Source organism: Rhododendron vialii, chromosome 3a, assembly GCF_030253575.1.
Source record: "Rhododendron vialii isolate Sample 1 chromosome 3a, ASM3025357v1".
NCBI lineage: Eukaryota > Viridiplantae > Streptophyta > Magnoliopsida > Ericales > Ericaceae > Rhododendron > Rhododendron vialii.
Genome location: NC_080559.1, coordinates 6,733,172 through 6,750,210, shown reverse-complemented (window position 1 = coordinate 6,750,210; position 17,039 = coordinate 6,733,172). Strand labels below are relative to the sequence as shown.

The window sequence follows — 17,039 nt, the reverse complement described above, 5'->3', positions numbered from 1 at the left end:
CTGGGGAATACTCTCACATCAAGTCTACATTCACCTCACGCCTACGTGGGGCGTGCCACAACATAAAGTATTGGGTTGAAGATGCTCTTAATGGATAGTTCTTGATATCAAAATCCGTCAGTACTAATCACGCAAACACAGGACAAATCCGAATATGCAATGCATCAAACTTGGGAGTAAGCCCCCTTTTCCAAATATCTATTGCAATGCCATATGAGGAGTTTCGTCTCAACAAGAGAAATCCAAAAAGTTAAAGTCGTGAGATGAAAAATGTTCGAACAGGGTGTGAACTGCAAATGACAGCATCACGAACTTTGGAATACCATGTCTTCAAAGAAAATAAAAATAAATGCAATCTTAATATCAGATCTAAAGGAGCTAAAGCGTAATCTGTGAACTGTCAATACTGGCGAGAGAGGGGTTTTAACCAGAAAGTAGGATTTCCATAATTTCCTTTCCATCCATACTCAGTGACTCAGTTTCCCATTAGCGAACAGGAAATGAATACCAAAAAACAGCTAATCAGAAAATTTGGAAAGGTGAAACATCCACATTGAGTCAACAGGAGCGTTGGATAACTTGCTCTCGTAGATAGATCCAAATACACCCTTCGATTCCAGATGAAGAAAGATCAGAAAAATATAGCACACCCTCCATGAACCAGACCCGAAATTCAATAATGAAATTTCTTGAATTGGATTCATTTAGAAACAAACACTACTCAATTTAATGCCTTTCGAATATGCTGAAGGTGAAACCCAAAATTACACAACATTCAAAAACAAAAAAGGGCAGGAAAACAAGAAAAGAAAATGCCCATTGGGCGAACTACAATACTGAATATTTCATCACCAGAAGCACAATTATTATCAATCAATTATGAGGATATTTTAAGATTGAATTATGAGGGAGCACCACTCACTTAGCGCTAGCAAGCTGGGTGCGGATAAGCTTGGCCGCAGCCACCATGTTTTTGAGAGCCGGGTTCACTTCAGTGTACTTGCGAGTCTTTAGCCCACAGTCGGGATTCACCCACAAGATGTTGGTCTCGAGAACTTGAAGCATCTTGTTGATCCTGTCAGCAATTTCATCGGTTGATGGTATTCTAGGAGAGTGGATGTCGTACACGCCAGGGCCGATTCCAGCACCATACTTCACTCCCTCACGGAACACAGATAGGAGTTTCTCATCAGAGCGGGAGTTCTCAATGGTGATGACATCGGCATCCATGTCAATGATGGAGTGGATAATATCGTTGAAATTGGAATAGCACATGTGGGTGTGGATCTGCAGTTAATGGGGCAAAAACAATGTAAGGACATTTCCAATAGCAGTATAAAGATGATGTCTTGAAATCCATGGAAGTTGATTACATATTTACATGAAGAGAGAAAATTTTCAACGAAAAGGTCGGTAAACATCAAATCAAAGGTGGGTGGCAGAACCTGGCAAGTGTCTTGGACGCCACAGTTAGTGATCCTGAAGGAGTGGACGGCCCATTCCAAGTAAAAGGCTTCCTCAGACTTCCTAAGTGGCAAACCCTCCCTTAGAGCAGCTTCATCAATCTGGATAACATTGATTCCAGCCTTCTCAAGATCCTCTACTTCCTCCTTGATAGCCAACGCAATCTGATAGCAAGTCTCAAATCTGGGAAGAAGCAACATAACACATTAGAAGTTTACATTGCAAGCAACTCTAATGTAATGCCAACACCCTTGGTGGTCCCTTGCCAAAGCCATGTTCTGGCAACCACACTGGAAAACTACCCTCCAATACCTTTGCCAAATTCCAACCGACAAAATGGCATTGCCATTGTCAAGCTAAATTTGGCTCCAGAAATGCTAAAAACTCCTTTATATACACGTGTCGTACAAATCTCGAGGACAAAGATCAGAAATCCAATGATATCTATGATGGTTGGGCTTAAAAATTGGAATTGACACAACTGGAGCAAATTAGTACAATTTTAACAAAATGTAACTTTGGCATTAAAAGAAGGCCAAAACCATTGGAGATACTCTAAACCATGCAATTAAAAGATTTATTCTGTTCTCACGTAATCTTGTTGTCTCAGCCTTCTTTCTCTCCATTTCATTGTTTTATTAATAATACCTGGGCTGGTCATTTCTGACAAACGACCAATTGAGGATGGTCACGGGGCCTGTAAGCATTCCCTTCATTGGGCGAGCAGTCATGGACTGAGCCATAGAGGACCAGAAAACCGTCATGGGCTTGGGGCGGCTCACATCACCGTAAATGATTGGTGGCTTCACACAACGAGATCCGTAGGATTGCACCCACCCATTGGCAGAGAAGGCAAATCCAGACAACTGCTCTCCAAAGTACTCAACCATATCGTTCCTCTGAAAAGAGCACAAACCCGTGACCACTCAGAAAGCAGAATATTTCTTTCACATGTGCACAACGACATGAACCTCAATACTAATGCTTCTCACATCTCAAGAAGCATTAAAACTTACCTCGGGCTCTCCATGAACCAAGACATCAATATCAAGCTCTTCCTGGAGCTTGACAACTTTGTTGATTTCCTCCTTAATAGCCTTAACGTATTCCTCCTCGGAGACCCTAGAGAAAGAAATCATCATCAGAACATAGGCACGAAGTAACCCCATAGGGGAAGCTAGGAAAGCATAAGAAAAGTAACAATCCTCTACTTTTTCGCCTTGTATTCACGGCGAACTCTTCTGAGTTCCATTGTTTGGGGGAAAGAGCCAATGGTGGTGGTTGGCAGAATTGGAAGGTTAAGCTTCTTCTGTTGAACATCTAGTCTGGCACTGACATTTGTTGCACGACGGTGGTCAGAACCTTTCAAAGCAGCAGCCTGGTAAACAAAATGGAATGAGTCTTTGGCAATTACTAAATGGATTCTACAGTGTATTTAGTAAAAGGCATATTGAATGTACTATAGAGTCAAATCACTTACAGCTTTTTGAACACACTAAAAAAATTACCGCGTTTTTCTTTTTCTTTAATTTCCGACTTTTCAATATGTACTTTTGTGCTGGAGTTATTTTTCTTTGTTATTATCTGTCTTTCCTAATAATTCTTCTATGTCTCTCCTTCCTTGTTCTAGTTTAGTTATATTTTCACAATATCGTCCTTGTGATAGAATTCAAGAGAGACCAAATGAAAGTCCATCTCAGCAACCGTGGCACCCTAAGGATCACCGGAGAGCGCCCGATTGACGGCACGAAACGAAGTCGTTTCACAAAGGAAATCAAAGTTTCAAAGGACTGCAACCCAAATGAAATCATTGCAAAGTTTACCAATGCTGGCCTTCTCCATATTATTATGCCCAAAAAAACTTCAGTTGAGTTAGAGACCAAGCAAGATCAACCCATACAAGTAGTACCTGAACAACAGGGTCAGGCTCAGGATCAGAACGCGCCGCCGAAAACCAAAGGGACTCAAGGTCAAGTGGCTGAGGAATCAAGAAAGGTATTTTCGGTGGCGAAGCAGACCATAATCAGGGATCGGAAGGTGGTGATGGGTGTTGCACTAGTGGTGGTGGTAACTGTCGTGGTGGCTCTTGGTGCTTTTGCAACGTACAAGTATACAAGGCCGGCGCCTAATGTTTAGGGTACTTGGTGACGTTGTAACATGGCCCAAGGCACGCACTTTGTCACCTGCGTGATAGAGCTGAGAGGTCCTGTGGAAAAATAACTCGACATAAATGTTAGATTATATATCAATTTATTAATAAGGTTCTCACTCAACAAAAAGTATACTTCTGTTCATATTACTACTTTTTAACCGAGACAATCTTTTTAAGGCAATAAAAAATTCTTACTAAGACCAAAAATTCAAGACGGAGGGAATATATATATAGATATGTTTGTTTAAGTTAGCAATCTGATTCAACCACTCTGTTTAGATTTTCGGAATTTATGTACTACTCCATCCGTCCTAATTTATTTGTTCCAGTTCTATTTTAACTGGATAAAAAAAACTTGTTATATCTTTAAATTGGTAAAGAATTTTATATCTAATTTGAATCTTATTTGATAGATTTCGATTTGTTCTATAATACAATATTTTTAAAATCATATAAAACATTGATGTAATTAAAACATGAAAAGTAGCACAAATTCCCAAAGGTGACAATTAAATTAGGACGGAGAGAATACTTAGTTTTAAGTTTGTAAAGTGGTTAAAGTACCAAGACGTGATGTTAAGTTTTCCCATAATCTCGCCAGGGCAGCCATGCTTAGCTTGTTTCCTGTTTTGTTTCTTGACTAAGCTCTATTTTAAGGTTGTGGTTTTTGTTTGGAATTGGATCTTCTTCGGTCGTTAATTTTGACTGGAATAGACGGGACAGTCTAAATATGAATCATCTATACATGTAATTAATTGTTTGGATTTACTCATTTTATTTTTACTGATTAGACTTTCTGAGCAAATTTGAATCATTAATTAAGACAACAGATGATCCAGATTTATATTGTTCCTTCCGATTCAAATATTAAACCGAAGAGGAGCTTGTGTGGCCTGTGATCCTCGATCTTTTCCTTTGTTGGTGGCTTGATGGTCGAGTCTTCTCCTAGCCTGCACAGTGAGCGCACGACTAAAGACCAGGCCGGGGGTTGTCCCGGCAAGGCCCTCCGGCGTGAGGATAAGTAATGTGCAGAGAGAGTAGGCAGAAGATTATGAGAGTAAGTATGTAGTAGCATGTACCTTTCTAGGGTTACCACCGCTAGGTATTTATAGAGCTCCCTCACTTGCTTTCAAAACATAAGCATGTGCCTTGCGCGAGCCAGGCAGTGTCATCGTGACGTCACCAAATGGATCTGGTAACCGCTTCTGGGAGCGAGCTGGCATTCCCATGTGCGCTCATGTTTATCTTCTTGTTATAACCGTTTCTACACACTGGACGGGGCACATTCAGCAGCTAATCGCTGTCGGCAGCAACTAAATTCCGCGGGTGGCCGAACACGAACGTTGGCCGACCCTGGCACGCAACCGACGGAAAAAGATACGTTGCTCGGTAACCGACGAGGCATGCGGCCGAACACAGACTTGCCTTCTGCCGAGCCTATGCCACTACAAGAAAAATGAAAATTGGTGACGAAAAAGTGGCGACGAAATTTAATTTCGTCACTAAATGAGTATATTTGGCGACGAAAAAATAAATTCGTCACTGTTTTGACAACTTCCGTGACAAAATAATTTCATCATCAATTATACATGTTTAACGACGAAAAAAATATTTTTGTCACCAAAGGTTCTCATTTGGCGACGAAATACATTTTTCGTCACCGAAAGCTTAATAAAGGTGACAAAATTATTTTTCGTCGCCAAAGATAATCATTTGGTGACAAAATATATATTTCGTCACCAAATGAGACCAATTTAGTAACGAAATATTTTTTTCGTCACCAAATGCTTAACTTTAGTGACGAAAAATAATTTTGTCACCATTATAACACTTTCAGCGACAAAAATATATTTCGTCGGCAAATGGGTACATTTCATGACGAAATTTATGAATTGCGCTTTGTCACTAATTGTATTTCGGACATAACTCTTTACTAAAAATTCTGATTGAAATAATTCAAATTGGGTTTGAACAATAACTCAATTGCCTACAACTTTCATGTTTATCAAAATTGCTAATTTTAATGTTTAAAGGTTCAACATTACATTCGAAATATATTTTCATGTTAAACATATATGTTATATATTAGATATTTCAAATATTTACTGAAAAGTGTGTGTGGTGCAGTTGATCAGAGCTTGCGCGAAAAACTTAAGTGACTTGGGTTCGAAACCCAGTAGGAGCAAGAAAGAAGGATTTTTTTTCCATATGAAAAACGTCTTTTGCAACGAAAAATTTCGTCACCGATTTCTTATATTAGTGACGCAATTTTTTGTCACTATTGAGACCCATTGTTCGTCGCCAAAAAATTTAATTGATGACAAAAAATTTCGTCATCAAAAAGCACAATAAGTGATGAAAAAAATTTCGTCACAAATTATTCACTTTTTGGTGACGAAATATTTCGTCATCAAAAGGCAATATAGGTGACAAAAAGTAGATTTCGTCACCAGGTAGGAATCCTCGACAACCTTTAGTCGACAAATTAGTTTTCGTCACCTATATTATTTGTGACGAAAAACATGCAATTTGTGACGATTTTCAGTCGTCACCCAATGCAAATTTTCTTGTAGTGTGCCAATGTGGAATGATGATGAATCATAGGGACTGGAGCTGTGCTCGAAGCTGTGCTCGAACTCATGCTCGGCATGCATTGAACTCGGCCGATAGCGAAACTCTATGTTCGGTCTGCTACAGAGCTGAACCTCTTTTGTTAATTTTTATAATTAACTTTAACCATCTATATATTTATATTTGTAATGGTATGTGTACATATATCTAGATATGTATATGTAAACATATAGTAAATGTAGCAATAGTTTGTTTCCTGAAAATGAGGGATTATGCTCCTCTCTCTCTCTCTCTCTCTCTCTCTCTCTCTCTCTCTCTCTCTCTCTCTCTCTCTCTCTCTCTCTCTCTCTCTCTCTCCATTCGGCATCCTCCCACAATTACATACACATGCATCCATATACATATTAAATTTGAAAACCCATAAAACATGACTACTGCTCCCTTTCTTTTCGGCACTTCTCTCTTTCTCATCTCTTTCCCGAGTATATCTCTTCCTTACTTCCCTTCTACACTCTATCACCTCCACACTTATCCTCTCACACTTCCACCACCTCCAAACTTGCACTTATTTTCTCTCTCACATCTCTATACAAACACACCTGCCCTAGGGTACGAAAATTTGTTACCCAAAATCATCCTTAGCTGCAAAATAGTGGAGAAAAAAATAGAAAGAAAGCTCTCATGGAGTTTTAGAGAGAGAGTGAAAATCGGGTTTGTCGCTCGCGCCACCCCACCATTCGATTTCGGTTCTCCAACCTTCCACGCAAACTTCAAGTATTCCAACCTCAACCACAGCTCAACCGAAGTCAGCCCGAGGTTCCCCGTCGTCGGTGTCATTCCAGTTTTACCGAAACCGTCCGTAAACTATTTTCCGCTTTAATTTTGGACCGGATTTAAGATAGAATAATCACTTCCTTACTCTCTCCTAAGTACATTATGTGCTTAGAGCATCCATATTGTAATAAGCAAATTAGTATGGATAAACAAACTTAACAACAATGCTAAAAAAATAACTCACATTGTAATAAGCAAAATTACAAGTCTTTTAGCAAATAACCAAATTCCACCCATTCCATAACCAAACTTAACAACTTTTATCAATAACCAAACCCAATAACAAATTCACCTAAAAAATTAAAAAACACCTCACATTAGAATCGTCTCATTGAGACGAATAATTTGGTGTGGTCGGATGCGTGATTGAAACTCGTTTGCAATTGGACATAGGTGCATTGCGTATTGTGGGGGGGGAGGTTTATAGGGATACAAAAATAACCAACGTGGAGGTCAAGTTTGTTAAGTTTGATTATAAACTAAATGGATAATCAAATGCTGACGTGACACATTTTGGTTATCGATTTTGATTATTCCCATTGCAGATGCTCTTACGTATAGATTTTTAAAGATTCGGAATGAAAGAAATCGACCCCGAAGTTGCGTAGCCGGAACTGGTCTTTCTCCCATGTTTTTTTTTCCTTTTATTGTACATGGACGATGGGTTTTTAATGAGAGATTTTTCAGTGCCTAGCAGGTATATCCCACATGGTACCTGCTCAACTCCGAACCATCTGATACACTTTTGAATGGCTCGGATTGAAACTTTCTCTCTCTCATCTCGCCCCAATACTCTCTCTCATTTTCTCTCTCCAAATCTAAGCCGTTCAAAAATGAAATGGACGGCTCGGATGCGCGAGCGGGCACCATGTGGTACTCGCTCGACACTGAAATTTTTTTCGTTTTTAATAAAGATGATGCTAATATTACTGTTATCCCCCTGCGGTTCTTTAGTCTTTTAATTCGGCCTTACTAGAATATAAACCATTAAATTAAAACTTCAGATTTAACCCCAAAGGTAGTAAAGTATACAATTTTGGCCAAAAGATTAGTATATAAGTTATTTTTAAAAATAAATTATTAAAAAAAAGTAGAAAACTTAATTGAAACGATGTGAACAGATAAAAAAAGAATTAATAACTGTTCTAAGCTAATATACAAAACTAGTCAATAGTAAAGTGTGAAACTATTAGCCTACTTAAGTATTCACTAACTTACTGTAAGTTGACATCAAAACATCTAGGCTTCCAAAATTTATGGATAAAGTTAAAAGCTAAACCATTAAGTTAAACTCTAGATTTACATAACTTATTAGACCACTTTGGAAATCGATTAAGTTATACTTGATTACTATGAAAAGTCAATACAATTGAAATTATTTCCCTACAATCATTAGATTACGCTTAGAAGCCTCAAAAGCTCATCTAACTACACGTGGCATATTATTATTATTAGAGATTACTAAACACTTCAGGGCCTACAAAACAATTAGTTGAATTTTTCAAGTTAATACTATAACTAACTACTTGTTCGATAAAGAATTTTTAACAATCCAAAAGGCATTGGCCCAATTCAAATTCCTTATGAGTTTAATTATTTGCACCTATCAAATGTTGTATTGCATGTTATCTCATTGAAATGTATCATGTTATGAATTGAGAGGTTATTGATTGTATCATGATGTACTTGCAAGTCGGACATAGTTTCACGGGGTGGTTTACGAATAGTGATTCACGGGGTGTAACTATCCCTTTAATAAGGCAGATGTTGACGAAATTAAGTAAATGGCAAATTGATAAAGTGTTGAGAGGTAAGATTGTGGATTGTGATTTGAGCCATGGCTATAGTAAGGGTAACCAATGGGGCCCTGTGTTGAAAAGGGTTACTATGCGGAATCTAGTGATGAGATATGTTGTGACACTAACATATGATACGTCATGGGAAGTTCCTCTTCGAGAAAGGGAATGGGTCTCATGAGACGGTTATAGTTAGTGAGATGTTAATGTATGACACGTCATGGAAAGTTTCTCTTTAGGCAAATGAATGGGTTCCATGAGACGATTATAGTCAGCGTGGGGTAGTGGATGTCCGACCCTAATACGATACGTTATGGGATGACTCGATCCTCCTGTTATGGTCTTAAGTGAGAACATGCTAAGTACATAATTTAGATGCGCTCACCTAGAACCGCGGTGCAGGACAAGTAAGAGGAATGGTGGACCCATGAGACGGTTATAGTTAGTAGAGGTGAGAGGAAAGGATCTTGTGGAGAAGATCCTTAAATTTCAGGTAAGTTAATAGATAGTAAAGAAAATGATGATGTGCTATTATTCTGTGTACTTTTTGTGTATTACCAATTCTTATATTGTTGAACTGCTGCTGTACAATATGAGGTTGGTAGGTTTGGAATTATTCTACTAGGTGAATTATCACTCACGGATACGTTTGTATCCTGATAAATCGATTGCTTCAACGATCAATTTGCCAGAATATGCAGGATTCAATGGTAGAGCAGTTTGACACAGGAAGAATACCAGGGAGACTGAGTATGATTAGGATCTATATCAAGACTAGAGTTACTCTGAATATGTTTAAATAAAATGTTAGATTTTTTGTATTTTTTTAAATGTAAATTTTGTATAATGACAAATAGGGGCTTAATAGTTTATAAAATTCAGTGTATTTCAGGGTTAATATTTCCAAAATTCCTTGAAAAATCGGGACATTAAAGCACCGAATTATAACAATTAATGAGACCCAAATGTGTGATTCGGGATCGGAAAGCTTGATGAAGACGGCAACGAATGTGGCAGCGATGGTGGCGAGCCTCGGTGCTTATATCATGTATTCATATAGATCTTTGTACATTGAAGATTGAATCTCGTCTTATGCCCTTAACGTCTGTATATATATTTGATGTTAATTAAATTGAATAATTCAATCCAACTCAAACAAGATTACAAACAATCTCACAAAACTTCTCTCTCTCTCTCTCTCTCTCTCTCTCTCCAAGAAAACCAACCCCCAAAGGGCCCAAATACACTTCAAACCCACCCAGAAAAATCCAGCTTCTCATATGGCTAGACTGGACCGGACCGGACCCTATCTTTACTTATTATGCCCCCTTTTGTTCCTCAACACTAAAACACAAAAACCCCACCCAATTAAAGCTTATACAACTAACATCCCTTTATAGTAGGGGTGAGCAAAATAACTATGAAACCGTGAATCCAGTCCAAACCAATCTAAACCGAATAATTTGGTTTGGTTTTTTAATGATGTGGTTAGGTCTTGGTTAAAAAAAAATAAAAACCGTGTTAAATGGTTTGGTTTATGGATTTACGTTAATGGTTCTGGTTCCAAACCAATCCGAACCGTGTGATAGACACACACATATAGTATATAATTTGTTTAGATATACTTAATAAACTTAATTTCCTTATCTAATACTCTATTCCACCACCCTATTCTTTTCTTTCACTTTCAATATTAATTTCTTAAACTTCCTATTCCTACAATTTCATTCCGCTAAACATACATGGTTTGGGCTTAGTAAAGTGATTTTCTACTCTTTTATCTCGGTAACTTACTTTCTAATGTATTCTATTCTTATTTAGTTGATTGATGTTAGTGAGTTTTGATGATTTTAATATATTAATTTCAATATAACTTTTAGTTTAAGTTATCTATGCAATTTTAAGTACTTAAAATAGTTTATAGTAATGATATCTCAATTTTAAACGAACCGTGGTTTAAAACCGAAACCAAACCGCCTTTGAATGGTTTCGATTGGTTTGGTTTTATGAATTTTATGGATTGGTTTGGTTCTCTAAATTCATAATCCGTAAGTAGTGGTTTGGTTATTGAATTACTATAAAATCAGACCAATCCGATCCATGCTCACCCCTACTTTATAGGCTTGAATGTCTTCACAAACAAGAGCAGAGCTACCTAGGGCCGGACAAGACCCGACCCCCTGCGATTTTAAAATATTTTTTGAAAATTAGATCTAGCTAATTTTAGACTATTATGAATATTATTAGTGTAGTAGCTTCTCATAATATTAACAATTTTAGTTTGATTTAGTAAAAAATAGATTGTTTACATTCTCATTTCTTAATTTCTTTCATAAACGTACAACCAGGCATGTGAGTATTGTACGTTGTAGTCCAAATAAAGGTAACAAGTGATTCATAGACTTTTACTGTTTTAAGCTAGAATCATTTTAATTTACAAATGTATTATATTGAAAAATCAAAAACTCTAAAATAAGTACTCATTTTAGTTAATCGGTTCTCTTGAGCCAAAATCCTGACTCTGCCACGGTTCATAAGACACATCCTTTGCAGCAAGCGCATCAGCATAAAGCACCGCAAAAAAGTACACCTGGAGCGTGACTAATTGGATTCTGATATTGTGTTGACGAGGACGAATTCAAAATTTTCTTAGTATATGCAGGAAATTCAATCTAATTTAAATTAAAAGGTGCGGAATGAAACTCCACATTGAGAATCGAATCCACAACCTACTTGTTAGATTTTTTTCCATATCACTAATTTAAGCTACTCATGGTTAATTATTATATTCTAAAGGCTAACTTGTCTGTCACCAATTGGTTTTAGGTTGGAACCCTTCAAGAAATTTAATATGATATCAGAGTTAGGTCTTTGGTGACCTCACCTCATATGGTCTGAGTATTCTTCGCCTGAATCAAATCTCATAATCATATCCTCAATTCGTACCTTCACGTGCATTCGGTCTGCATGTGAGGGGGAAGTGTTAGATTCTATCTCACATCGCTTCTAAGTCACTCAAACTTTGTTAATATATTCTAGAGGCTATTCCACATGTATCTAATTAATTTTAGGTTGGAACCTCGTAGATATCTAGTACTATTAATGCAAATGAAAGCCTTACCACTTTCAAGTGGAATAGAGTGCAGTTGGTGCCTCCCTTATATTCTTATGTACATGGGAAGATTCAATTCCCGTGGCCGTAAGTACCCACCCACCTTCCCAAGTCTCCTGAGATAGAATAGATTAGGATTAACGAATGAAAAAATAATAATAAATTAAAATTAAAAAAAAACCCCTTACCACTTGATTTCCCCTTTATTCTCCAACTAGTCCATTTCAAGCCTTGTTATTATTACCGTTCTTCCATACGAATTACAGTTGTTACGAACGAGTCCCTTTTGGGGGTATGGCGGTAAGGGGTGTACAAAAGAGCATGCATCTCGGCTAATCCATTCTCTGATCCAGTAAAAAACAGACTATCAACGCCATAATTAAGAAATTCATAAGAAATAATTTTCTTATGGCTCAGTTCCAATACTAGAACCCTAGATAATTGTGTGGGAGCGCACCCACCTATCACTTAGAATCTTGGACTAACCCTCAAGGTTGAGTACCATCTTTCTTTGGCCAGCTACAAATGACCACTCCCATTGGAAGGAACTTCATAATGGGCCAAATAATAGCCCGACTTTGGCCCCGTTCTACTAATGTTCTTATTTTTCTAAGTAGTTTATTTCTCTCTGTACAAGACATATCATTCTCTCATAATACATCATATTTAATTCAAAAAATAAGGGGCCCTTGTATTTCATTCTTTAAAATTGGGAAAGGGAAGTGGTGTTTGGCAATGAGGATGGAAATTCTTGAATCCATTCTCCCAAGATCAAGAAAATGTAGAAATAACAAAAAGGAATATACCATTGTTCATGTAAAAGGATATCATCCCCAAACGTTAAAGAATGCCAAAGACAGAAATTAAGCTAAATCAGAAACTTTAAAGTGTCAAAAAGGCAGCGATTCCATTTCTAGAGGAACCCCAGAAGAAACCTCATGGCCAAACCCCCTCTCGTGACTTTGCTTAGCTTATAAAGTGCCATCAATATTCTCCAAAATCCTGAAAGACGAAGAACATGAAGCCTCCAACAAATACAGCTGCTAAGGGCGCAGCAACCGAGCCGGCCCCGGTGGATGCCAAAGCCGGAGACGCGATGCTGACATACGAAGATTTCGAACCTTTCTGCAGTTGGCGGAGAGAGGAAGGGAAAGAAACTCTTGTGGTCCATGTCGCTGGTATTGTGTAACTTATTATGTGTTAATGATATGTGAGTACGTACCGTTTTGTTCAGTGACATACAAGTTGGATAAAAGGCATATATCGCATGATCTATATTTACACAAAGGTAAATAAAAAAAGGTGGACAAGTTAGGTTGTAGCTCATTGATAAATAACTCGACTGGTCAGGTGCTTTACAAAAACTATATATTGGCCGGGTAGCGGTTTACTCTATCTAAGCCCTAACTCAGCTCATGAAAATTCAAACACACTAAAAAAATTACCGCGTTTTTCTTTTTCTTTAATTTCTGACTTTTCAATATTTACTTTTGTGCTGAAGTTATTTTTGTTTGTTATTATCTGTCTTTCCTAATAATTCTTCTATGTCTCTCCTTCCTTGTTCTAGTTTAGTTATATTTTCACAATATCGTCCTTGTGATAGAATTCAAGAGAGACCAAATGAAAGTCCATCTCAGCAACCGTGGCACCCTAAGGATCACCGGAGAGCGCCCGATTGACGGCACGAAACGAAGTCGTTTCACAAAGGAAATCAAAGTTCCAAAGGACTGCAACCCAAATGAAATCATTGCAAAGTTTACCGATGCTGGCCTTCTCCATATTGTTATGCCCAAAAAAACTTCAGTAGAGTTAGAGACCAAGCAAGATCAACCCATACAAGTAGTACCTGAACAACAGGGTCAGGCTCAGGATCAGAACGCGCCGCCGAAAACCAAAGGGACTCAAGGTCAAGTGGCTGAGGAATCAAGAAAGGTATTTTCGGTGGCGAAGCAGACCATAATCAGGGATCGGAAGGTGGTGATGGGTGTTGCACTAGTGGTGGTGGTAGCTGTCGTGGTGGCTCTTGGTGCTTTTGCAACGTACAAGTATACAAGGCCGGCGCCTAATGTTTAGGGTACTTGGTGACGTTGTAACATGGACCAAGGCACGCAATTTGTCACCTGCGTGATAGAGCTGAGAGGTCCTGTGGAAAAATAACTCGACATATATGTTAGATTATATATCAATTTATTAATAAGGTTCTCACTCAACAAAAAGTATACTTCTGTTCATTACTACTTTTTAACCTAGACAATCTTGCGGACCTGGAGATCCTGCCAAGCAGGGATATGCTTGGCAGGGGTGCCGAGCACATCTCGGCTGTCCAAATGTGTTTTGGATGGCCCAGATGTAAAGGTACAGAACGGATTTAAAAAAAAAAAAGGAAAAGGAAAAAGATGTTTCGATTCGGGCCGTTGATTCCGATATGAACGGCCAGATTGGCCGCTCAGCACCCGCTTGGCAGGGGTGCCTCCGTCCTAATTTACTTGTTCCAGTTCTATTTTAACTGGATAAAAAAAATTTGTTATATCTTTAAATTGGTAAAAAATTTTATATCTAATTTAAATCTTATTTGATAGATTTCGATTTGTTTTATAATACAATATTTTTAAAAACATATAAAACATTGATGTAATTAAAACATGAAAAGTGGCACAAATTTCCAAATGTGACAATTAAATTAGGACGGAGAGAGTACTTAGTTTTAAGTTTGTAAAGTGGTTAAAGTACCAAGACGTGATGTTAAGTTTTCCCATGATCTCGCTAGGGCAGCCATGCTTAGCTTGTTTAATGTTTTGTTTCTTGACTAAGCTCTATTTTAAGGTTGTGGTTTTTGTTTGGAATTGGATCTTCTTTAGTCGTTAATTTTGACTGGAATAGACGGGACAGTCTAAATATGAATCATCTATACATGTAATTAATTGTTCGGATTTACTCATTTTATTTTTACTGATTAGACTTTCTGAGCAAATTCGAATCATTAATTAAGACAACGGATGATCGAGATTTTTATTGTTCCTTCCGATTCAAATATTAAACCAAAGAGGAGCTGAACCTCTTTTGTTACTTTTTATAATTAACTTTAACCATCTATATATTTATATTTGTAATGGTATGTGTACATACATCTAGATATATGTATATGTAAATATATAGTAAATGTAGCAATAGTTTGTTTCCTGAAAATGAGGGATTATTCTCTCTCTCTCTCTCTCTCTCTCTCTCTCTCTCTCTCTCTCTCTCTCTCTCTCTCTCTCTCTCTCTCTCTCTCTCTCTCTCTCTCTCTCTCTCTCTCTCTCTCTCTCTCTCCATTCGGCATCCTCCCACAATTACATACACATGCATCCATATACATATTAAAGAGTTGTGCTACGTGCACAGCATACTGTGCACGTAGCTTTTCTGCATATTAAATTTGAAAACCCATAATACATGACTACTGTTCCCTTTCTTTTCGGCACTTCTCTCTTTCTCATCTCTCTCCCGAGTATATCTCTTCCTTACTTCCCTTCTACACTCTATCACCTCCACACTTATCCTCTCACACTCTCACCACCTCCAAACTTGCACTTCTTTTCTCTCTCACATCTCTATACAAACACACCTGCCCTAGGGTACGAAAATTTGTTACCCAAAATCATCCTTAGCTGCAAAATAGTGGAGAAAAAAATAGAAAGAAAGCTCTCATGGAGTTTTAGAAAGAGTGAAAATCGGGTTTGTCGCTCGCGCCACCCCACCATTCGATTTCGGTTCTCCAACCTTCCACGCAAACTTCAAGTATTCCAACCTCAACCACAGCTCAACTGAAGTCAGCCCGAGGTTCCCCGTCGTCGATGTCATTCCCGTTTTACCGAAACCGTCCGTAAACTATTTCCCGCTTTAATTTTTGATCGGATTTAAGGTAGAATAATCGCTTCCCTACTCTCTCATAAGTATATTATGTGCTTACGTATAGATTTTTAAAGATTCGGAATGAAAGAAATCGACCCCAAAGTCGCGTAGCCGGAACTGGTCTTTCTCCCCTGTTTTTTTTCCTTTTATTGTACATGGACGTTGGGTTTTTAATGAGAGATTTTTTCAGTGCCTAGCAAGTATATCCTGCTCAACTCCGAACCATCTGATACACTTTTGAACGGCTCAAATTGAAACTCTCTCTCTCCTCTCACCCCAATACTCTCTCTCATTTTCTTTCTCCAAATCTAAGCCGTTCAAAAATAAAATGGACGGCTCGGATACGCGAGCAGGCACCATGTGGTATCCGCCCGGCACTGAATTTTTTTTCGTTTTTAATAAAGATGATGCTAATATTACTGTTATCCCCCTGTGGTTCTTTAGTCTTTTAATTCGGCCTTACTAGAATATAAACCATTAAATTAAAACTTCAGATTTAACCCCAAAGGTAGTAAAGTATACAATTTTGGCCAAAAGATTAGTATATAAGTTATTTGTAAAAATAAATTATTAAAAAAAAGTAGAAAACTTAATTGAAACGATGTGAACAGATAAAAAAAGAATTAATAACTGTTCTAAGCTAATATACAAAACTAGTCAATAGTAAAGTGTGAAACTATTAGCCTACTTAAGTATTCACTAACTTACTGTAAGTTGACATCAAAACATCTAGGCTTCCAAAATTTATGGATAAAGTTAAAAGCTAAACCATTAAGTTAAACTCTAGATTTAGGAAAAGTCTACAATACACACTCCTTAAAAGAGTGTACCATATGCACCTATTTTGTAATTCATTCATAACATTTTAGAGTGTTTCGTAACTTTTGTTCTAGAATTCATAACTTTTCAGCAATACAATTCGTAACGTTTTCATTATGATTCATAACATTTTGGTGTATTTCGTAACCTTTATATGATTCGTAACTTTTTAGCAATACGATTCGTAACATTTTCTCTATAATTCATAACATTTTGAGGGGTGCATATGATACACACTCAAATAAAATGTGTGTATTATAGTCTTTCCCCTAGATTTACATAACTTATTAGACCACTTTGGAAATCGATTAAGTTATACTTGATTACTACAAAAAGTCAGTACAATTAAAATTAATTTCCTACAATCATTAGATTACACTTAGAAGCCTCAAAAGCTCAT

At 37.5% G+C, this 17,039-nt stretch overlaps 2 protein-coding genes across 2 annotated transcripts; one reads left to right on the top strand and one right to left on the bottom strand.

The window, feature by feature from the left end:
• Positions 1-672: 672 nt before the first annotated feature.
• LOC131321079 (5-methyltetrahydropteroyltriglutamate--homocysteine methyltransferase 1-like) lies at positions 673-3,275 on the bottom strand. The gene is made up of 7 exons (XM_058352094.1): positions 3,189-3,275; positions 2,945-2,959; positions 2,676-2,842; positions 2,481-2,586; positions 2,113-2,363; positions 1,446-1,647; positions 673-1,287 (listed from the first exon to the last, which is right to left on the bottom strand). The coding sequence occupies exons 1-7, from the start codon at positions 3,273-3,275 to the stop codon at positions 919-921; spliced, it is 1,197 nt and encodes a 398-aa protein (XP_058208077.1). The 3' UTR covers positions 673-918.
• A 9,662-nt stretch (positions 3,276-12,937) lies between these two features.
• On the top strand, positions 12,938-14,145 carry LOC131318489 (inactive protein RESTRICTED TEV MOVEMENT 2-like). The gene is made up of 2 exons (XM_058348308.1): positions 12,938-13,107; positions 13,533-14,145. The coding sequence occupies exons 1-2, from the start codon at positions 12,948-12,950 to the stop codon at positions 14,000-14,002; spliced, it is 630 nt and encodes a 209-aa protein (XP_058204291.1). The 5' UTR covers positions 12,938-12,947; the 3' UTR covers positions 14,003-14,145.
• Positions 14,146-17,039: the final 2,894 nt, after the last annotated feature.